Here is a 23,723-nt window from a genome sequence, read left to right as displayed (position 1 = left end):
GGGAGTTTAATTGTTCTGTGTCTCGGAGTTAGCAGTCCTGGAGCCCACGCTTCCTGATCATGAGATATTTTAGGAGAAATGTCACTCCAGAGTACCGGTCCCACTGCTGGGGGGTGGGAACATATGCCCAATATGTTTTTGCCGTCACACAGGGAAAACATACTGCACAGAACACTACAGCTAGCATGCCAGGAACATGGAGTCAGGGGTTTTTGTTCCAGCAATTTCTCAGCTTCCTGCATGGTTTTCTTGATCCGTCCCCATTAAGGGTTTGGTTATCATTGTGACTCTGGTTGGCCCTCGTTCTGTTTTTGCATTCAGATCCGTTTGCTCATGGCTCGTGCTGGAGGGACTGCGCCCATGGTTGGCCACCATGATCCTTCCAGTCTCCTGTTCCATGGCCGCACACACGTGGACGGCACCCACACCGTTTGCCCATCTCCTGTAAAAACACAAGCATACCCTCGTCCCCACGTCAGCAAATCCACCGGGCCTTTCCATCGTCCTTCTTCCGGGGATTTCCATAACACTTTTGGATAAACTTGACTCTTTTCCCCTAACACTTGCCAGTGTCTTTTTGCTGGAGTCTTACCATCCATACCAGGATTCAAAAAATTTAAAGCAAACAAGGCTATGTATAATTTTGTTTAAGGTGGTAATTGGTCTCCTTTTCCCCCTTTTTGTTTCTTCAACATTCATTGTAGTGTTTGATGTGCCTGCTCGATAATCCCTTGTTGTTGGGGATTGTATGGAATTCCTGTTTTGTGTTTGATTGCCCACAATTGTAAAAAGTTTTGGAAAAGCATGACTGACATAAGGAGGTTCATTGTCAGTTTTGAATTGTTTAGGGACCCCCACGTGGGCAAATGATGACAGGCAGTGTCATCGGACATGACCAGCTGTTTCTCCTGTTTGACATGTGGCATGTAACATACGAGAGTAGGTATCTGCAGTTACATGAACATAGCTGAGCTTGCCGAAGGCCACTGCATGTGCAACATCCGTCTGCCACATTTCATCTGGAGCTAAGCCTCATGGGTTACATCCTTCCTTGGGTGTAACACCAGGGATATGTTGGCAGGTGGGACAGGCTTGCACAATGCCTCAAGCCTGATTGCGAGATAGATGAAACATGCAAGTAAGGGCAGAGGTGTTTTGATGTAGTAATGCATGGGAGGCTTGGGCCTGCTGAAATACACAACCAATTCACTTCTCCGCTTTCTCCTTGCCTAGAGATGATGGCCCAGGAAGTTGTGTGTGTGATCAGATATGAGAAATATGAAAAGAAGCAGCACAAGAGCGAATAACTTGTTGAAGTCTCAGAAATAAGTTAAACAGTTCTGGCTCTAGGGTGCTTTTAACAGTGGCAGTCTCAGTATGACTGGCTACAGTTACAACATAGGCCAAATCACAGAAAATACCGATAGGGAATAAAGCTGTGAGCTGCAGAACCTGAATAACTGCCAATAATTCTCAACGTTGGGCTGAAACTCCAGGGGTCTTGACTGAGTGTGTTTAGGTCCATAAATCCCTGCACAGCCTTTAGAAGAGCTGCCAGTCAAATAAGTCTGTCTACCTGGAATAGGCTTGTGATGAGGAATGACAGGGAGGATGAAAAGGTGGACTTTGTTAAATTGCAAAACCTCATCTGAAGGATGTTGGTTACCTCTAACTCCTACGAAATCCGCAAGAGTGATTTGCCATGCAGTTGACATTTCCCAGGCCACAGCCTGCTGTTGGGAATCCAAGGGAACAGTAGCTGTATCAGGGTCATATCCTGTAAGAATTTTTCATGTATGTCTGCCCATTGTTTTAAGTTGTGTGATTAACGAAAGATAGGCCAGGCACAGTGGCTCATGCTTATAATCCCAGCACTTTGGGAGGCTGAGGCGGGTAGATCACCTGAGGTCAGGAGTTCATAGCCCAGCCTGTCCAATATGGTGAAACCCTGTTTCTACTAAAAAATACAAAAATTAGCTGGGTGTGGTGGCACACACCTGTAGTCCCAGCCACTCAGGGACTGAGGCGGGAGAAACGCTTGAACCTGGGAGACGGAGGTTGCAGCGGGCCGAGATTGTGCCACTGCACTCCAGCCTGGGCAACAGAGTGAGACTCTGTCTCAAAAAAAAAAAAAAAAAAAAAAAGATAGACTTGCAAAGCTTTTACTGTCTGATTGGATGGACAAAGCCATTCTATTACCATTGTAGTTTTGTCTATGAACAGTCCGAAACGTCCTGTTGGAGAATGGGGAGTGGGAAGAATAAACCAGAGCAGAGGCTTTTGTGGGTGGGGTCGGGAGACAGGTCGTTCCTGAAGCATTTGTTTTAGAAGCTGCAGGTCAGCTTCTGCCTCCTCAGGAAGTTGTTGGGCAGAATCTAATGAAGAATCTCCTTGGAGTGTTTGATAGAGATGTTTGAGTTGATAAGTACCAATACCTAGTATCGGTTGCAGCCAATTAATATCCCCAGTCATTGCTGGATATCATTCAGAGTTTGTCATCTGTCTCTGTGAAGACCTGCCTTTTGAGGCCAAACACTTCTTTCAGTAACATTAGTTCCTAAGTACTGATATGGGGAGGTTGTTTGCACCTTTTCAGGAGCGATTTTGAGGTTCCATTTAGTCAAGCCTTGTTTTATTTCTCTACATAGCTATGTAGTACTTGATTTGTAGGAACGGCCAAAAGAATACCATCCATGTAAGGAATGATGTAGCCGGTGGAAAACATGCTCTGAGGCTCCTTCAATGCTTTTCTTACAAAATGCTGGCATAATGTAGGACTGTTGAGCATGCCCTGGGGTAAAACTTTCCACCGATAGTGAGAGACAGGCTCTCTGATTAGTAGGAGACACAGAGGATGCAAATCGAGGCTTGTCCGTCTCATGCGATGGTATAGTAAAACAACAACCTTTGAGATGTATGACCACGGGCGGCCAGTCTCTTGGAATGGCTGTTGGGGATGGTAAACCCTGCTGCAATGCACCCATTGGTTTCTTCTGTGCATTAATAGGTCTTAAGTCAAGTAGCAGTCGCCATTTTCCTCATTGTCTTCAGAATCACAACTACTGGTGAATTCCAAGGGCTGACTCTTCTAGATGTCCTGCATTAAATTGTTCTTTTACTAGCTGATGAAGCTGAGTCAGTTTTTCCTGTGATAGGGGCCATTGATCCACCCATACAGGTTTATCAGTCAGCCACTCTAACGGCAAAGCGGTGGGTGGAGGAGAAGAATCAGTGACCCCAGTTAGAAATCCTGAAAGCCCAGCCTTTTTCTATTTGTTTGCCCAGTTATAGATACCGGATCAGGGCTTCCCTGCAGGGACTTTGCTAAGGCTTTTCTACTCTGATAACTCTTTTTCAACATTTTAAATTCTGGGTTATCAATTTTCTCATTTGTAAGCCTCATATCCCATGCTGTAATTAAGTCTCAGCCCCATAAATTAACAGCTATATTTGCAACGTAAGTTTGAAAAGCACATGATTGCCCATCTGGACGGAGGCGGGGGAGAATTTCAGTACTGTGCTGAACACTTTGAGTCGTTCCGATTCCCACTAAGGATGTAGAGGTTAATTTCAAGGGCCAAGGTGGGGGCCAATTGTTTTTAGATACTACTGATACATCCGCTCCTGTGTCCATAAGCCCATAGAGCTTGTTTCCTTTAATATGCACTACACAGGTGGGCTGATTAGAAGCTGTGGGTTGGGAGAGGTAAACTTCCCGTGTAGTTGTTCTCCCAAATCTTTGATTTTCTTGTCTCTCCTTTCGTGGAGAAGGGTGTGACTTGCAGGGAATAAGCAATAGCTGAGCCATATATTCCCCCGGTTCAAGCTCCCAGAGATCCTGTGACATTACAATTACGTGAATTTCTCCTTCATAGTCAGAGTCAACAACTCGGGGGACAACAGTAATGCCTTGTAAGTTAAGATGGCTTTTACCCAAGATTAATCCCATATATCCTGTGGGCAAAGGTCCCCAAATGCTGGTGGGAATTTTGGTGAGTTTTTCTTCTCCAAGTAACGTGACTCGTTCTCTAAGTGGGAGATCTCATCCTGCACTTCCGGGTGTTCTGGGGAGAGGGAATGAACGTTCCTCTAGGGACCCACCCCTGAAGTGGGGTTGCGGTCTGGATGGGGATTGCCCTCATTGTTTGAGCGGACCCGGATCCACGCCCCCCTCCGATTTCCCAACAGGAGAGTGCCGTTCTGATGAAATTTTGAGCGGCATTGTTTAGCCCAGTGGTTTCCTTTATTACAGCAAGGGCAAATTCCTGGCGTTGTTTTCAGTTGTGGGGTGGGGGTATTGAGTTACAAGACTCCTTTTGCCCATTAGTCTGATGACCTTCCTATTTCTTAAATTTTTAAATTTTTTAATTATACTTTAAGTCTGGGGTACATGTGCAGAATGTGCAGGTTTGTTACATAGGCATACACATGCAGGGGGTGGGGAGGAATAGCATTAGGAGAAATACCTAATTTAGATGACATTCCTTTTTAAAAGCCCCAATTTTTCCACAGTTGTAACATCTTCCCACATTAGGGCTTGATCCTTGGCCTCTTTTTAGATTTCTTTACTACTGCAGTAGCCATGACCTGAGCCAACACCATGGAACCATGGGACTCCATTCCTACGTCCTGGCAGGTTTGAGAAAGTTTGCCAAGTTTTGTGTGCACTTTACCAGTTCCAATGCACGTTTACAATCAGCATTTGCATTTTCAAAGGCTAAAGAGAGTAAGCATTTCTGTGGCAGTGGTATGAGGAATCTGGTGTCCCACTGCCTCCTGCAGTCGTGTGACAACATTGCATAGGGTTCCTGCCATCCTTGCACAACATGTAGGAAAGATTGTACTGCGACCCCTTCCTCTGGGATGGTGGCCCAGGCACGTTTGGCAGCTAAGGCACACTGATGGTAAGCAGCATCTGGGACTGCCTATTGCTGCACCAAATCTGAATAAGGACCACTGCCCAACAGCATATCCTCTGTAATGTTTCCGTGTCTGGTGGCACGATTCTGTCTAGCCTGGTCTGCACACATTTCTTGTCAATTTAGATTCCATGTCAAATATGCACTAGCAGACAAGCAAGTACGAGATAAATGCTGTATATCAAAGGGTGGGAGGCACACGGCACCGAATGCAGAGTCTAGCAATCCTAAAATAAATGGGCTCCGTACTCCGCTATTAACCACACGCGCTTTTAATTGTTTTAATAGCTGAAATTCTACTGGAGTGTGTTCATGAGCTAGTTGTTGTGGATTGTTTGGATCGGGCCTTACGGCGGTAGGAAATACACAAGGTCCTGACGGCTCCCCGGCTGTAGCTGCAGCGCCCAGAACTTTCTGTATTGGAGTCTCTGTTTCTGCCACTAAAGGAAGTGGCACAGACCCGCTCTCCTCTCTCCTGTTTGTGACTTTCAGTGGGTGCTGTTGGTGAGACAGAGGCTCTTTCAGTTTCTGAGAGTCAGAGCCTGACTCCTGCTGTCCAATTGCATAAGAAGGAGATAATGGCAGAAGGACAGTGAGGACCAAACTCCAAGCAGAGAAAACAGAGGGATCTACTTTAAGACCTTTTTGATGAGCCTGTTTCAAGTCTTCTCCTACCCGGTCCCAATTTTCCACACCGAAGGTGCCTGTTTGCGGAAACCATGGGTTACGTGTAGCGTGTAATGACTTCCTGTAGAAGCTTAGTTAGTGTGTGGAAACTGACCTGAGCACCAGATTGTTTAAGTAAAACTTCAAGCAACTGCATATAATGTTGCTCCTCAGTAGACAAATTCTGCCCATGTTACCCTGATTCAGAAACTTCTATATCCGCTGAAGGCAATGTAAAATTCCTGGGGTTCCCTGTCCATCTGATGAGTTTCACTACCCTCACTACCTCTGCTGCAGCAGACCTTCTTCATTCAGGTCCCTGTTTGGGCACCACTTTCTGGAGTTATCTGATGAATGAAGGGGAACAAACGCGGAATTGAAGACAAAGACGAAAGGTTCTGTTTGAAAAAAGGGGTCAGGGTGCTCTTCTAGTGAACAAAGGCCCTGAGCTTTCACAGCCCTTCATATTTATTAAGTAAAGTAAGTAGGGAGGAGGGGGTGCTTGTCACTCATCTACTTGATTTATCACAGGGACTGCTTTGCTTGTTCAACAGGCCCCAGATGTTCAGGTAGATAATAACCTCAAGGAGCACAGATGACCTTAAAGAGCACGGGACCTGGGACGTGACTGCCCTCGACATTCCTTCTGGTGGCAGACACAGTTTGTCAGTTTCCCGACATCCTGCTTTCGTCAGGACAGTTTGCTGTTTGCTCTAGTAGCCTCCAGAGGTATATTGAGTTGGTCACATCCCACTGTCCTTGAAGTCTCCAGCAGAGCTTTTATCGTGGGACCCCTGTTGCTGCTGGGGACAGGAGCTACCAGCTAATTTGATGGAGAAACTGAAGAGTTTCATTTAAAACAGCGGGTCAGATGATGTATTCCTGGGCTTGAGCTGCTGTAGCAAACACTGTAGCCTGGGTGATTTAATAATAGAAATCTATTTCTCACAGTTCTGAAGGCTGGGAATTTTAAGGCCAAGGTTCTGGCTGATTCAGTCCTGGTGAGGGCCCCCTTGCAGATGCCTGCTTTCTTGCTGTATCTGTACATGTTGGAGTTTGGGAAGGGCTGGAAAGACAGAGGAAGAGAGAAAGACCATTTTCTTGTGTCTTTCTCTTTTTAGAAGGGCATGGGTTCCATCATGAAACCCACATTTTTAAGACCTAGTCTTACTATACTTACCTCCCTAAGGCTTCCCCTTCAAATTTCATCACATGAAGGATGAGGGTTCCACCCATTTTGGGGAGACACACTCAGTCCTGAGCAGGGGAGGTGGGAGCTGCTTCCTTTCCTGATCATGGGGACTGGTCTTTTCTGGTGAGATGGCTTCACACTCACAGTTTTACCCCAGGCTGCAGCCCCACAGAGCCTGTGTCCTCTCCTCTGCTGCCCATTCCTGGGTTTTCCTTAACGTGTCACCTTCTTCCTGTGGCCCCACCTCCTGCCATTCCAGGCAGCTACCCCTAGGTCACTGCCCTATTCACAATGTCTCCCCTCTCTGGCATCTGCCATTTCTTCTGAGCCCTGTGCCCTGTGCCCTGAGCCCTGGGAGGGAGGAAGAGTGAAGCTGGGATGAGTGCTGTCCAAGGTGCTACTTTCTCTGGACAGCTTGACAGTGAGAAACCTTGATGTGTGACCAAGGAGGCCGCTGTTGGAAAAAGCTGTTTCTCAGGACTTCCTAAATCACAGTAGGGGTGGGTGGGGCTGGGCACTTAAGAGTGGGCCGGACCCACTCTGGAACCCTGATCTGCGTTAGGAATAAACTCCTTTAACTCTGTTTCTGTCTGTAGCTGCTTCTCTGGTGTGATCCCTGAGCTGCTGCTGGAGTCCTCCTCACAATGCCTGGTGGTCAGAGCTGTGTATGGATACCTAATGGGGGTTATTCATGTGCTCACACAGAGTATCCAGAGGACAGGCTTCCTGATGTGTCCTTCCTCAACCCCACAACAAGATCTGGATCATTGCCTGGGTCAGATAAAGTTCGAATCCATGGGGAGAGTGTGTATCCTGGCTGAGGTCTGTGCCCCCAACTTAACTCTCAGTCCCTTTGCGAGTACATTTATATTGTGCATCTGCAGTTGGCTGTGCCGTCTTGTGTTCCTAAATCCTTGAATCTCTCTGTGGATAAGGCCCTGAAGAAAGTGCATGTAAGTATAGGAGGGCTATCTGATCACCACGAGTTTGTTTTACATAGTAGCATTTTTTCATCAAAGGCTGTTCAAAAAATTGTGGGAGAGGGTATATATACAAACTTACACATGTATATATGTAAGCTGTAAATATATTTTTATTCATTTAATACATGTTTATAAATATATCAATGAATGTATGCATATTTTACATAATGCACCATTTTAACCACTTCCAATTGTACAATCAAATGGAATTAATTACATTCACCGTGTTAAATAACCATCTCCACTATTTTTTGTAGAAAATTCTCATCACTCCTAGCAGACATTCTGTATCTTTTAAATAAATGCTCCCTATTCTTTCTACCCTAGACCTTGATGATCTCTAGTCTACTCTCTCTCTCTGAATGTGTGTATCCTCGATGTTTGATATGAATACAATCATACACATCTATGTCACTTTGTTTCTGGCATACTTGACTGAGCACAGTTTCTGAAGTTCACACGTGTTCCAGCATGTGCCAGAGCTTCATTCCTCTTTATGGCTGATTAGCATTCTGTTGTATGTATCACAAAGTTTTTGTTTCTATTCATGTGTTTATGGACACTTAAGTTGTTTCCATATTTTATCTATTGTGAATAGTGCTGCAATCAGCATCCCCATTTGAGTACCTGTTTGAGTCCCTGGATTCATTTCTCTGTGTATATACCTGGGAACATATGTTGGTTCCTATGAGAATTCTCTGATTAGCTTCTTGAGGACCAGTACAACTGTTTCTCATAGCGCCATTCCTTATTATATTCTCACCAGCGATGCATGAGCATTTCAAATTCTACATAAGGCTTCTACTTGTTACTTAACATTTTTAAAAAATGATAGCCACAGTTGTGTGATATGGTATCTCATTGTGGCTTTGACTTTGCATTTCCCTAATAACTAATGATGTTGAGTGTCTTTTCATGTCCTTATAAACAATTTGTATATCTTCTTTGAAGAAGTGTCTATTTGAGTCCTTTGCCCATTTATAAATTGGGTGGTTTTTCATTTTTATATTGAGTTATGGCTGTTCTTTATATATTCTGGACATAAAACCCTTACATATGTGATTTGCAAATTATTTCTCCCATTCTGTGTCTGGTCTTTTTCTTAATAATTTGCCTTGATGCACAGAATTCTTGCATCTTCATAAAGCCCAGTGTATCTATTTTTCCTTGCATCTCATGCTTTTGTGTCATACCTAAGAATCCATTCACATTGAGGTCATCAAGATTTTCTCCTATGTCTGTTTCTAAGATTTTGATTTTTGGTTATAGCTCTTATATTTAATTCACTGATCTGTTTTTAGATAATTGCTTGATATGGTGGGAAGTAAAGTTTCCTAAGTTCGTTGTTTGTAATGTGTTTATTGAGATTTTTCTGCAGCATTATTTGAAAAGATTATTCTTCCTTCATTAAATTATCTTGACACCCTTGTCAAAGAGCAATTGACCATAAGTGTGAGGGTTTATTTCTGGACTTTAAATTTTATCCTATTGATCCTTATGTGTATTCTTACACCAGCAGCACACAGTTTTCATAATTGTATTGTTTTAGATGATTTCAAATAACAGAGTGAAAGTTCTTAAGTTTATCCTCGCAAGATTGTTTTGGCTATTCAAAGATGCTTTTTTGAAAAGCGGTGGTTCACAATTGGTGTAGCCTTTTCTCTTTCTTCTCTGGGAAGTGGAATTTGGTTGTATAGAGACCTTTTTAGGAACTTAATCTAATTAGGTAAATAATCCCCACTTCCTTTGCTGAGGTGCTGTGTTACCGACCGTGTGCATTGCCTCCTGGGAAAGAATTGAGAGACCCTGGAAGCACTTGCCCTTGTGGGGAGGTTCAGTGAGCTCCATAATGAGGGGCACAGAGGACATTTTTTTGGAACACAGTGTTGTTGCGGGAGCCGTATGTATTTCTGCGTCTTTATTTTTTTGTACAGCTCTCATCTCTGTTGGACATAGTAGATGTTAAAATCTTTGTTAATCCTCTGAGGTCTGGGTCTTAGCTGACCTGTCAGCTGGAGCTTGAGGAGGTGCCTGGCAAAGCAGTGACCCCCATGGGGAGGAGGATATCTCAGCAGGGTAAAAGCAGCTGGGACCCAGAGAAACCAGGAAGGTCTGACCCTTAGAAGCTAGGGTGCAGCATATAGGTGTCCTCAGAAGCAAATGGACCACTCTGGTACCCATTGCAGTAGACTGGAACCAGATAGGAGGCCTTGGGTATCCCATGTCCTCTCTCAGCTCCCCAGCTAAAGATTTGGGCCCTGGGCTGGTGCTGTTTTACAGCAGGGGCAAGGTAGACAAGAATGGTTGCATATCAGCCTGAGTCCATGTCATTTTCTCAGGCGTTGTCACTGCAGAGGGAGAATTTTGTTGAGAGGCCCAGCCTGGGAACATGGGAGGGACCACCCCATTCTTTTAAAATTATTTAAAAAAAAAACAGTATCGGTAAATGTCATGGGTGTTTTATTCTTCTAGAATCATCGCTAATGTCATATTTTACAATGCATCTTAGGTGAATGGTGAGAACCATCTACACAATGTACATTTTAAGGTGACTCTCCTATAATTTCAGCTTTCATATGTTCCTATAAAAACCATCTTCTGTCTGAACACACAAGCAATATCTCTGTGTTTGTCTCTACTGTGGTAAAAAAAAAAAACTTTGGCCGAATTCAATTTAAAGGAGTTTAACTGTGCAACGAATGACTCACGAATCAGGCAGCCCCCCGAATCACAGCAGATTCAGTGACTAGAAGTGCCTCATGGTCAGAACAAATTTATAGACAAAAAAAGTAAAGTGATGTGCAGACATCGGAATTGAGGTACGGAAACAGCTGGATTAGTTGCAGCTCAGTGTTTGCCTTATCTGAACACAGTTTGGACAATCGGCAGTGTGTAACTTGTTGAAGCTTGGCTGCTGAGGTTGGCCGAGACTTAGCAGTTGTTACAGGTGCATACACCTACATAGGTGTTTAATCTTGTCTACTTATTAAATTATGTTGCAGTTCATCTACAAGGACTCACATAGAGAAGTACGAAGTCCTTCTCAGGCCATATTTAGTTTGCTTTAACAGTTCATCCCATTAGGTCATTTTCTCCATTTTGAGAGATTGACCACAGCTTTAGTCCTTGATATCACTGTCACCATCATACATTTACTTACTTGGTCTTGAAGCCCACTGGGAAAACAGTAGAACAATGAGTTTTTCAAAGGTAGGAAGAAGGGCTAAGTAGAAGGTGCCTCCTTATGCCGGAACTTTCTGTTTACGGGAGAAAAACCAAACCTGGTCTGTTCTGGTTTAATATCCATGTGTTTCTTTAAAGTCTTACTTTGATGATGTGGTGTCTAGCATGAGCAACTCCATTTTGTTAGGTTTGCTCTATCTGGGTTTAGTGCATGAGCTCAGTCCAACACAATGGCCTCCCATAATTTTGTTTTTAAAATTTCTCCTTTTGGGTCAGGTTCTCACTTAGGCGAGAGTGTGACCAAAACGTGCGGTCTGAGGCCCACTCTCAGTTACCATCACTTTGGGTTTCTGGTCTCAACATATCATTCATAGGTTTTGGTGTCCTCACGATTGCACCTTTCTTTCAGCTTGTGTCATTCTGGTTCAAGAGGAACCATTTGACATTTTAGTGATGACTGCATGCAAACATTTAACGGCTTTGAGAAAATACAGTGCACCAGGGAGACTATTACTATGACCATCAGGAGGACAATACCAAGAGTTCAGAGTATGCCTTTTGCCCAGGGTCCCCATAAACCAGATCACTTAAAGACATCAAAGAATAGGCTAGGTAAAGAGCTTACTCACTTAACTAAGCAAGCTTTTTGTTAATCTTCTGCAACTAAATCTCTGTAATACCTGATGTTTTCTCCAGGGGCCGGAAGTGCCAGCTGCACAGATACTTTTCTGTTCAGCCGATTCCCTTATTTAGCACAACTTTCACATGAGAATTTAAAACCTGTGGTGTAACCACAGACTTTACAGTAGAATCTGCTATAGAGCTTATTATGAAAGACACATTTCTAACCATTGCTTAATTTATTTCAAACCACATAAAAAGGTCCTAACAAATAATGCCCTTCCATTATAGAAAAGTGAAGGCATCCTGGCAATGTTTCAAACTCACAATGTAGGTTCAGAGGAGTGAATTAATGTTCTGATTCTGACTGGGTATGAGGCAACGTACATATCATTAATGTTTCTCATTGAGCCTTTATCTTTTTACCTATCGAAACATCAGGTTATCTGTGTATAAGGCTGGCTGAAAATCCTTCATAAATAAAAGTGTACCCCATAAGTGCACACAACAGACCTGCTTTTCATTTCTGTTGTTTATAGAGGCCCAAAAAAGAAAAAAAATATTCAAAAATAACAGTCTCATGATGGTAGAAGTCTTGATCTGTGATCTCGGAAAAACTTTTCACATCAAGGATGCCAGCTTCTTCTAGGGAGAGATTTCCCTCGTTAGCTTTACCTTAAGGGTTCCAACGGGTGTACATTTCCAAGTGTGTGGAGGGGCCCTGCACAGTTGTCATATTATGAACCCAAATTCAGGGTTCCAACATTTTGCTGCAATCCAGATGGCAAGGACAGTCTTTCTCTGATGTTCTTAGGAGTTCCAATCCATACGTTCTAGATTGTACAAAAGTTGATTATATTTAGTGAACCGTAGAAAACTTTCTTTACCTGGTGAAAATACACTGTGACATAATAACTTATGTGGTAACATGGGCCCCCTTGCATGGGAGAACTTTTATTCAGCCAGAGTGAGAAAACATGCATTGAAAATAACAATGGAATGAAATCTCATTTTAAAATGTTTAAATGGAGCACCAGGTGACCAGGAGTACCTGAAACTTTGATTGTTTTCTCAGGAACATGGGGCCAAACATTGGTTATAAACTCTTTTAGCAATTTATGTCGCCACACCAATATATTCCATTTAATATTTTTCATTTCCATGATGAGTTATGGAATTCAGAATTTGTAAGGATAAAAGCTTTAAGGACTTAGGAAGGACAAGGTAGCCATCCTGGTTCTTCATGAGTCCATGCCTAGTTAACATTAGACTTATATCCTCTTGAATCCCAGTCTTTCTTCAAATTAACTGCATAGTACTGAAAACTGATGGGTTGTCATAGGTAATTTGACTTAGACCATGGAGTTCATTCAAATTGAATATCTGATTTTAGTATTAGCTGATGTAGCATGAGTGCTGATTGGTAAGGTAGGCGATGACATCATGGGAAGTTGAAGCTGTCCTTTTGTGCTGAGTCAGCTCCTCAGTGGGCTGGTGGGGGGCGGTCACGAGATCAGATGACCCAGTTGATCAGTCTGGGTGGTGTCAGCTGACCCAAGTGCCGGATCCACAGCATCTCTCAGACACTGATGTTAGGAGCAGTTCAGGGAGGGTCAGAATCTTGTAGCCTCCAACTGCATGACTCTTAAACCATAATTTCTAATCTTGTGGCTAATTTGTTAGTCCTACAAAGGCAGTCTAGTCCCCAGGCAAGAAGGAGGTTTGTTTTGGGAAAGGGCTGTTGTCGTTTTTGTTTTAAACTATACAAAACAAATGTGTGTTGTAGGTGAAGTTTATGAAAGTTACCTGTGTCAGCACGTGTGTTTATTGCAGCACTGTTCACAATAGCAAAGACTTGGAACCAACCCAAATGCCCATCAATGATAGACTGGATACAGAAAATGTGGCACATGTACACCATGGAATACTATACAGCCATAAAAAAGGTTGAGTTGATGTCCTTTGCAGGGACGTGGATGAAACTGGAAACCATAATTCTCAACAAACTGACACAAGAACAGAAAAGCAAACACCACATGTTCTTACTCATAAGTGGGTGTTGAACAATGAGAACACATGGACACAGGGAGGGGAACATCACACACTGGGGCCTGGTGGGTGGGGAGCTAGGGGAGGAATAGCAGGAGGTGGTGGGATTGGGGAGGGATAGCATTAGGAGAAATACCTAATGTAGATGACAGGGCAATGGATGCAGCAAACCACCACCATGGCATGTGTATACCTATGTAACAAACCTGCATGATCTGTACATGTACCCCAGAACATAAAGTATAATAAATACATTTTTAAAAAGAAGGTTACCTGTGTTAGGCAGAACAATGGCCTCCTAAAAGTGTCCACGTTCTAACCCCTGACACGTGCATCTAACTTTCTTGGTAAAAAGGCTTTGCAGTGGTAATGAAGTTAAGTATCTTGAGGTTATTCTGGATAATCTGGGGTGGCCCATTGAAATCAGAAGGGTCCTTGTAAGTAAAAGCGAGAGGCAGGTGGGTCAGGGTGAGAAAGATGCAGCCTGAGAGACTCCACTGGCCATCACTGGCTGTGAACATGCATCATAAAGCAAAGTTACAACTAATTTACTTATACATCTAATTGACTTTTATTTGTGAGGCATTGTTTCGGGCAGCTCCCCCTGGGCAATACAATACCAGAGCGGTGGGTGAATTTCTTATGACAGCATTATCCTGCCAAGTGAGGGAGGCAGGCATAAGCAAGAACAAATTAAGAGGGGTGAAAGTTTCATCATGAAGAGGAGTCTTGTTTTGACATCTTTGAAAAAGCTGTCCACAGTGTGGAGTTGTCACTCTTGTCCTGGTCTGCAGTTTGAGGGTCTCTGGTCATGGTGTGTCGAACATTTCAGTGAAGTCTCTAAGTGGCTCACACCTCAGGCATGAGGGATATCTGTTGAAATTTACATTGAGTTGTCCACCTCCGGCTTACAGGGCTTCAGGAACAGGGCAGCTCTTGTTCTTAGTAATTCCATGGGAGAGCATTGGATTGAAGTAGCTAGAAGAATCCACGGTCCAGTTCAGTCTGCAGGTGGATAATAAAAACTTAATGAGCAGAGCCGCAATCTCATCACAGGTGCACTATAGTCTTTCTTTTCAACATACTTTTTTCTCTCTATAGGAGTCTCTATTTTTACCAAAGATAATTCCCAGTAGGACAAATTTGTTTACAAAGTAAGTTGAGTCTCATCAAACTTGGCCTGATTCTTCAAATAAGTGCAGCAAGAGTAGTGATGAACCACGGAGGCTCTTTTTAACGTTTGCTTTGCTAGTAGTTTTTATAAGGAATCTCATATTAAACTTAAAAAAAAAAAACTTTTGAGACTGTACAAGAAAAGCAAGGCTGACTTCAGAATTTGCCTCCAGTACCTGTGGATTCATTTGCCTGCAGTACCTGGGATATTATATTTGAGAATGTTGTATATTCTCAAATGTAACATCCCAGTCAAAGCCTTGGTAATATAACCAATTCTTTCAAATGTGTCCTGTTATAGAAAGGGCAGATTCTTACTGAACTTGTGCAAATAACTGTATTACCATAAACATATAAATAGTCATGAACAGTTCCCCATTTCTCGGGCAGTCAGGTAAGGAGCACAAATACATTTTTCTATTTTTGTTCACAAAAGTGTACTTTAGCAAATGGCTGTAAGCTGTAGATTACTTAAAAGAGAAAAAAGTCCTAAATGTGGAAAACAAAACATTTAAAGAATCGGCAAATTTCCAAATAAAAAATCGTAAAAATATTATCGTCATTAATATTAGTTAGTCCAATGAAATTGATTTTTTTCCTGCTTATTCTTGGTTGGCAATTTCATGAAAGTATCAGCCTGTTTATTAAAAATCTAAAAGTTCTTAGACTGTCCAGAGGTATGATCTTAAAGTTATCAGAAACTTATATTCAAGAGTACTTGTCAGAGTCTTATTTATAAATCTTTTTGAAGAAGAAGCAACTTTGGACTGTAGCTGATTGCAAATGCTTTGAGAAAAAGTCAAAACAGCTGTCTGTGAATGACCAAGATTGAAAATGACTATGGTTAGAAACCTGATTAGAGTCCATTATGATAAAGACATGGCTCACATAGAAACTTAGTTACTACTGTGGCATATGACATTATGACTGATAATAGATTTCTATGACTCATAATTTTGGAACACTTACTAGCACACCTATAAATATAAATTGGAGATAGTTTAGCATCGCATATTAATTATCATTTGACAATGCTTTCCATATAATTTAACAGATCAAATGAGGTGGCTTTTCCATTTAGCTTCTGTTTCTCAAATGGATTACTTAGCTTTTGTGTAGCCCATTAATGAGTAGGGCCAACAAAGTATAGGTTTATGTATGTTGAAAAGTTCCCTAGGTAATTCCAGTACTCCTAGCTAAACATCATTGATTGAGGTCTAAATTCTACCTATTAGAACAGGGCTTCTGTATTCTAGTTACATGTTAGTAGCATCTCAGAAGACTTAAAAATTACCAATGCCTGGGTCCCACTCTATAATCCGTTTGATTTAATGGTCATTAAAGCAAAATTTATGGATGGGGCTAGAGCATCCACTTATAAAAATGTTTCCCAGTGATTCCAATGTGTAGCTATATTTCAGAATTCTCTGATTTCTTGTGGCATTCATTTCTTTCTTTCTTTCTTTTTTTTTTTTTTTTTGGAATGGAGTCTTGCTTGCTCTATTGCCCATGCTGGAGTACAGTGGCACGATCTCAGATCACTGCAACCTCTGCCTCCCAGGCTCACGCGATTCTCCTGCCTCAGCCTCCTGAGTAGCTGGGATTGTAGGCACCCACCACCACACCCAGCTAATTTTTATATTTTTAGTAGAGTTGGGGTTTCACCATGTTGCCCAGGCTGGTCTCGAACTCCTGACACCAGATGATCCGCCTGCCTCAGCCTCCCATAGTGCTGGGATTTCAGGCGTGAGCCACCATGCCTGGCCTCGTTTCTTTGTATTATGGTATTATGATTATTTTCAGGTCTTATCTCCTGTCTTAGGCTTTATGTTTCCTGGGGTAGGGACCTTGCCTTCTTCATTTCTGTATCTTTCATAAACACATGAATTGGTCATCAGGGAAAAAGTCTCCATCACAGGTACGTTGTGTCCTGAATCTTGGGTTCACACATTAATGCTAGAGTCTTTGTTCTCCCTGAGGTCAGAGTTTACTTGTGATGAGGGTGTGAGTAAACCTGAAGGGCAGATGGTGGAGGGGAGATCACCCTGATTTTAGGCATAGCATTGAAACTAAGAATTCTATGTATATGTGGGGTGGAGGGGCAGGGATGTGTAGGAAGAGAGTTCTAATTAGGATGGAAAACTTCTACTAGGGAATAAAGGTAAAGGAAGTGAGAAGGATTAGTAAAAAGAAGAAACGTGAACATATCAAATAGGCTAGAGTAGAACCCTGAGGATTCTGGATTAGGTGAATTAACTAGATTTCAGGAAGCTAATGAGGCAATCATATGCAAGGAACATTTCAAAGACTGGAGACAAGAAGTCCACCAGTACTTCAGGCAACCGTGGCGGTTTTATGGAAATGGAGAGAATGACACAAGCAAGAGATGTTTACAAAGGACCAAGAGGGTTTTACAAAGTATTGAATCTGGGAAGCAAATGAGAAGAGACTGGGGATACAGAGAGCATGGACACCAAGGAGGAAGAGACCTGCAGGAATTAGTGCTGAGAAACAGTTTAGTGGGAGGAGAAGGAGATCCAGTTCCAGATAGAGGCAAAGAAGTTCTTTCCCTCTCCCAAGCATGGCAGTCAGTCCTGTAGGAAATAGGACAAGAGGGAAGGCCATCGGTTCTGCCAGTCTTTCTGAAATACAGAAACTAAACCAGGGCTGCTAAATCAGAACCACCCTGGCCAGCACGGCAATCTTAATGCCGACAGTGGCCCCAGCTGAGAAGCCAAGAGAACTTGATTCTGAAGCATCTGTCATGGAAAGAAAAGAAGGCTGGGCGCAGTGGCTCACGCCTGTAATCCCAGAACTTTGAGAGGCCGAGGCAGGTGGATCACGAGGCCAGGAGTTCAAGACCAAGGTCATTACTTTTTTCTATACCATTAAAATATTTTACCTTTTTGTGGTTGCATCTTTTCCTCATGTGTCAGTTATGGCCTGGCCAAGATGGTGAAAGCCTATCTCTACTAAAAATACAAAAATTAGCTGGGCATGGTGGCACACACCTGTAGTCCCAGCTACTCAGGAGGCTGAGTCAGGGGAATAGCTTGAACCTGGGGGTGGAGGTTGCAGTGAGCCAAGATCACGCTAGTGCACTGCAGCCTGGGCGACAGAGCAAGACTCCATCTCAACAAAAAGAAGAAAAATATGAAGGTGATGTTATTTTACAGCCGGGTGCCCCAGGAACCAGCATGCAGCATGAAGTAGTCTCTAATTGTTCCTTCAAGGAATACATAATTCTTGTGGAAAAGTTGCTGGGTGATGATTAGCCAACTATATTCTTGCAGTTTCAGTTTTTAAAAATTCCTCTCACCATGTTCCTAGATTGGCAGTGAGTCTTATATCAACTCCATACTGGCCATGCTGTACTCAGATATTTTTTGAAGGCTTTGGGACGTCAGAAAGGATAATTGCTTTTTTCTATAGCATTAGAATATTTCACCTTTTTGTGGTTGCATCTTTATAGTGTAGTACTTATAATATACATATACAATATATAGTATTTAGTATATATATATATCTACATAGATATATATAGACTTACAGACATATACTCATATATATATAAACATATATACTTATATATACTATATACTTTATATAGACTATGTATATATAAAGCCTATATCTATATATAGATATATCTTTCCTGCCACGCAGAGTCCCCTTGGGTGAATCTCTGTATGTCTCCAAGTGTACGTCACTCACTGTCCTCTGTGCTGTGTCCCATGTGCTGTGCCCACAGCCTCATAAAGCCACTGATGTCAGAGCCAGGACACAGCTCAGGAGTCTCCCCTGAGGCTTCCTCTCTGCTTATTTCCCTGCAGCCTGACCCAGGGGACACTTGGCTTCAACTGGCAACTCGATTTAGCCAAATTCAAGACAGGCCACCAGGGCTCTTTCTCCTCACACACTGGTCCCACCCCAGGTGCAGTCAGGCAGGGCCAGTCACAGAGGAGCCTAGAGCAGAGCAGGGAGCAGAGTCTGAGCTGCTCCTCCCTCATCCAAGGGGCTTCCTCCTCTCATTTGGGGTAAAAGTATGAGCTTGTTTCAAGGCCTCAGATGTTTCTTGAAGCTCATGCAGTAGGTAAAAGAAAATAAAGACGTGACAGAAAGGGATATGTTGGCGACAGCGAGAAGCAACTGATCTTGAGGACTCTCCTTCTTGTCCCTCTGTGAAGCCTCTTCCACCACACAGGGCTCAGGGCTGACAAAGCCCCCTCCCTACGTTGCTCAGGCTGGACACAAGGTCAGTCATGAGAAATCAGAAAAACAAGGAAAACAGAGTCCGTAGAGATAAATTAGGAGGGTTCAGGAGGAGAAATTAGGATTTGCTTGTGCCTGCGGGACACAGGCTGGGAATAAAAATGTTTTCCTGACTTTCTCTGAAAGCCAGATAGACTCCATCTAAAAACCTACTGCCAGTGATGCCGGGATTCACTTACCAACGACTTTGATCTTCTTGAATGCGAAGGTTCTTTTGCCAGTGACTGAGTTATAAGCAAAACAAACATAGAGCCCAGTATTCTTTGTAGTGATTTGGGGGATAGAGACCTCTTTTCCTGGTGGCAGAAATGTCCCATTAACCATCCAACGATACTCTGCCGGTGGGTTAGAGTCCGCGAAGCAGGAGAGGTGGAGGTTTTCTCCTTGATGGTAAAGGGTATCTGAAGGAGAAATGCTGGGGAAGTCTGGACCATCTGGAGCAAAGAGAATAAAGCCACAGTAATGTCCTCCGAGGGAAGGGGACGGTCCTGGTCAGTTAAAGAGATACATTGTTCCTCTGAGCCAAGACACACCCTGAAGTCCCAGCCAAACCCCCTCTGTGTTCACTGAGCCGAAGCCTGAGGTATTCACCTGTTTCTCCCATCACAAGCTGTGGACCCCAAGTCTCCCATGACAAGAGCATCCCTCCCCCTATATTCTTGATCAAGACTGTGCCCACCCGGTTTCCCAGGGCAAGAAGTCATGGGCAGCTCGGGTGTCCAGAAGTAGGGGTGTCATACTTGAACCTGAGAGAGACTGAGAGTCCTGGCCTCTGGCTGTTTGGATTTTAGCTGGTGGCCTGGCCCACAGAGTAACAAAAGATACTCACAGGAGACCCTTAGGGTGACTGAGTCACTGCGGAAGACTTCCATTGAGGTCCGTATTTCACATTCATAGGATCCTGTGTGATTTCTTGTGACACTGTGTAGAGTGAGGGTCCTGTAATCATGAGACAGCCGTACGCTGGGACTCAACTGGAGGCTCTCACCATTTACCAACCACAGGTAGGTGGCATTTCCAATTTCAAGTTCACAGGTTAAGGTTATATCATCCTCATGTTCCACGGCGTTATATTTGTTGCTGGTGATGGCGACTCTGGGCAACTCCGCTGTGGAGATAACAGAAGATTGCCCTGTGTGGCATCTTTGATTCCTCCACAGGCATCTTGCAGTCAGAGTTGCATCTCCCACCTCTCAGCCCACCCAAGTCCTTGAAAGCCAGTGGCTGGTATGTGTGTCACAAGACAGATGTACGATGATCTAAGGAATCCAGGACTGTGAGGCCACCTGCTCTGTCTTAGGGAAGCACAGGCTTTCTCAGCTGTGAATTGAGCAGCAGTGATGGGTCATGAACAGACATGTGGGTGGGAGTCACAGCCCCTGGTGCCCCTCCCAGTCCTTCCCTAATCAGCTGACTGGCTGGCCCACCTTGGGTTCCTTACCTGGAATGTGCAACTGCTGGGTCTCTTCTAAATTCCATCCTACTTTGCCCCCTTAGATGTATTTTCTCTGCAGCTTCCCTTTCCAAGGACATTCTAGAGATGAGTAATAATGGGACTTCCCATTGTCCTGAAACTCTGAAGGTACTAAGCAGCCTGGCCTAGGACTGGATGTTTCAGGAGAAATAACCCAGTGGGGACCAGAGTCAAGCCTGGAGGTCAGCTCAGCCATCAGGCAGTGGAGGCGCAAGGTGGGGCAGTTTTCCCCAGATGTTTCAGAGTGACTGACTTGAGCCAGTGACCTCTAAAGATAGAGCAGAGTCCATGCTAGAATGACCTAGAAAGAGTGAAGGGGACAGGCAAGAGCTGGTGGCTTTGGAGCAGAACCATGTTCCCTGTCCTGGGTTCTTGAAGTTTCCTCTCCTTCTGCAGAGGGCAGGTGAGGACCATGGAAATCTTTCTAGCAGTACACGTGGACATTTGCAAATGCAGAACTGACTGGTGGAAATGGGGAGCATGAACTGCTGGAAATCTGGTCCTCACGGACTGTGTGTGTTTGATGGATATGAGATACAAATTTGGGAAGAAGTTTTGCAAATATTTTCTTTCATTGGATATTCTACTCTGATTCCATGGGTTTGACTACTCTAGGGACCTCATGTAAGTGGATTCCAGAGTGAATCAGAGGAGAGACTGCTGGTTGCCAGGAGCTGGTAGTGGGGAGAATAGGGAATTATTCATGGGTGTGCAGTGTCAGTTATGGGAGATGGGGAGGCTCTAGAGGTCTGCTGTACAGCTTGATGCCCATAGTTCACACAGATTGAGTATTTCTTATGCATAAGACTTAGGATGAAAAGGGTTTTGTATTTCTGACATTTTTTGATTCTGAAATATTTGCCATATACTTACTGATTGCATCCCAAATCTGAAAGATTCAAATTCCAAAATGCTCCAGTGAGCATTTCTTTTCAGCATCAGATTAGTAGGCAAAAGTGGGAGGTGACAAGTCAGATAGATTCCTGCCTTCTTTTTTCCTCACCACGTTTCTAGCTTGGTGATTAGTCTTTGGTGAATTCCACACTGACCATGCTGCACTCGTATGTTTTTGAATGCTTTGAGATGTGAGAAGGGCTGGTTGTTATTTTCTGTGTCATCAGAACTTTCCACCTTATCATGGGTGCTTCTTTCTCTAAGTGTCTTTGTTGTGGAAGTCATTAATAAGAGCTTCTCAGGTCAGATTTAGGACAGATTTTTGTAATTCTGCAAAAAGTGTTACTGGGATTCTGGTAGGGGTTGGGTTGAAGCTGCAGCTTACTTTGGGTAGTACTGTCTTCCTAAGAGTATTGAGTCTTCAAGTCCATACAAATGAAATGTCTTTCTATTTATTGATGTCATCTTTAATTTCTTTCAGCAATGTTTTGTAGTTTTCAGAGTAGAATCCCTTGACCTTTCTGGTTAAAGTTATTTCAAAATATTTTATTCTTTTTGATGTTAATGTCAACTGAAATTGTTTTCTTAATTTCCTTTCAGATTGTTCATTGTTAGTGTATAGTCTAAAGAATCATCTAGTAAGAGCAAAATGGACAGGCAAAAGCTGGTGGCTTTGGAGTAGAAACATTCCCTGTCATGGGTGTTTGATGTCCCCTCTCCCTTTGCAGAGGGCAGGTGGCTCTTTCCTGATATCCAGATAGACCTCACTGGGAAACATCGCCAGTGCTCTAGGGATCCACTTACCAGGGACTATGATCCTCTTTTTCTTTTGCCAGTGTCTGAGTTATGGATGACACAGTTATAGACCCCTCTGTATGTTTTAGTGATTTTGGGGATAAAGAACACTTGTGCTGATTGCTGGAACTTCCCATCAATCAGCCAAGAATGCTCTTCCAGTAGGTGAGAGTCTGTGAGGCAGGAGACCTTGGGGATTTCCCCAGAATGGTAATAGCTGTATGAAGAAGAAATGGTAGGGGCACCCAGGCCATCTGGAGCAAAGAGAATAAAGCCACAGGTAATATTGTCAGGGGGAAGGGGAAGCTCCTGCTCTGTGGAAGGGCCACAGTGACCCTGTGAACCAAGTCACAACACGGAAGTCCCAGGCAAACCCCTGCCGTGTTCACTGATCTGGAGCCTGAGACACTCACCTGTTTCTTTCATCACAAGCTGTGGACCCTGAGCCTCCCATGATAGGAGCAGCCCCTTTCTTCCTATTGTTGATTGAGGCTAGGCCTACTCTGGTTTGCCCAGGGCAGAAAATCATGGCCAGCTTCGATGTCCAGGGATAAAGGTCTCTGTACTTGGACCTGAGAGGCCTGGCCACCGGCCATGTGTATCTGGGATGGAAGCCTGGGCCCACAGAGGAACAGAAGATACTCACGAAGGACATTCAGGATGACTGGATCACTGCGGCTAGCACTCACTGGATTCTTCACTTCGCATTCATAGGATCCTGTATCATTCTCCGTGACACTGAATAGAATGAGGGTTCTGTTGTGATTGGACAGCTCCCACGTGCTATTGATTCGGAGGCTCTGACCATTTACCCACCACAGGTAGCTTGCTTCCTTAATCTCAGGTTCATAGTTTAAGATCACAGTTTCAGTCTTCCTGGGGTTTGAGTTGCTGCAGGCGATGGAGGGCTTCGGAGTCTCCACTGTGTAGATAACAGAGAGATTACCCTTTGTGGCACCTTTAATTCCTACAAAGGCATTTTTCAGTGAGAGTTGGCATCTCCCACCTCTCAGCCTACTGAAGTCCTTAAAAACCCATGGCAGGTGTGTGTGTGTTATAAGACAGATGCACGACAATCTGAGGGCTCAGAGGTAGTGAGGCTGCCTGCTTTATGTGGGAGAAGTACAGACTTTCTCAAGTGTGAATGGAACAGCTCTGTTGGGTCATGGAAAGACACAGGACCAAGAGTCACAGCTCCTGGTGCCTCTCTGAGTCCCTCCCTCTCCAGCTGCCTGCCTGGCGCACCTTGTGGTCCTCACCTAGAACATGCAGCTGCTGGATTCTTTTCAGTTTCAGTTTTACTTCCCCCCCACCCCCGGTATGTTTTCTCTGCAGCTTCTCTCTCCAAGGACATCCTAGAGATGGGTGATGATGGAACTTACCATTGTCCTTTGGGTATCCTGTGGGTACTGGGCAGCCTGGCCTGGGACTGGGTACTTCAGCAGAAGTAACACAGGGGAGGCCAGGGCAAGCCTGGAGGTCAGTTCAGCCATCAGGCAGTG

General features: G+C 43.8%; 1 protein-coding gene across 1 annotated transcript; it reads right to left on the bottom strand.

Annotated features, from left to right (window-relative positions):
* Positions 1–14,160: 14,160 nt before the first annotated feature.
* LOC116546295 (putative pregnancy-specific beta-1-glycoprotein 7) lies at positions 14,161–23,188 on the bottom strand (the record flags this gene model as incomplete). The annotated part of the gene is made up of 4 exons (XM_032272605.1): positions 14,161–14,618; positions 19,238–19,492; positions 19,888–20,166; positions 22,868–23,188. Coding segments are annotated over 4 exons (860 nt in total), but the record flags the coding sequence as incomplete, so codon positions are not given.
* Positions 23,189–23,723: the final 535 nt, after the last annotated feature.

The sequence above is a fragment of the Sapajus apella genome, unplaced genomic scaffold (genome assembly GCF_009761245.1).
Source record: "Sapajus apella isolate SASKATOON/1434 unplaced genomic scaffold, GSC_monkey_1.0 scaffold748, whole genome shotgun sequence".
Lineage (NCBI taxonomy): Eukaryota > Metazoa > Chordata > Mammalia > Primates > Cebidae > Sapajus > Sapajus apella.
Note: the sequence above shows the minus strand (reverse complement) of the source record. Positions and strands in the feature narration are given on the sequence as shown.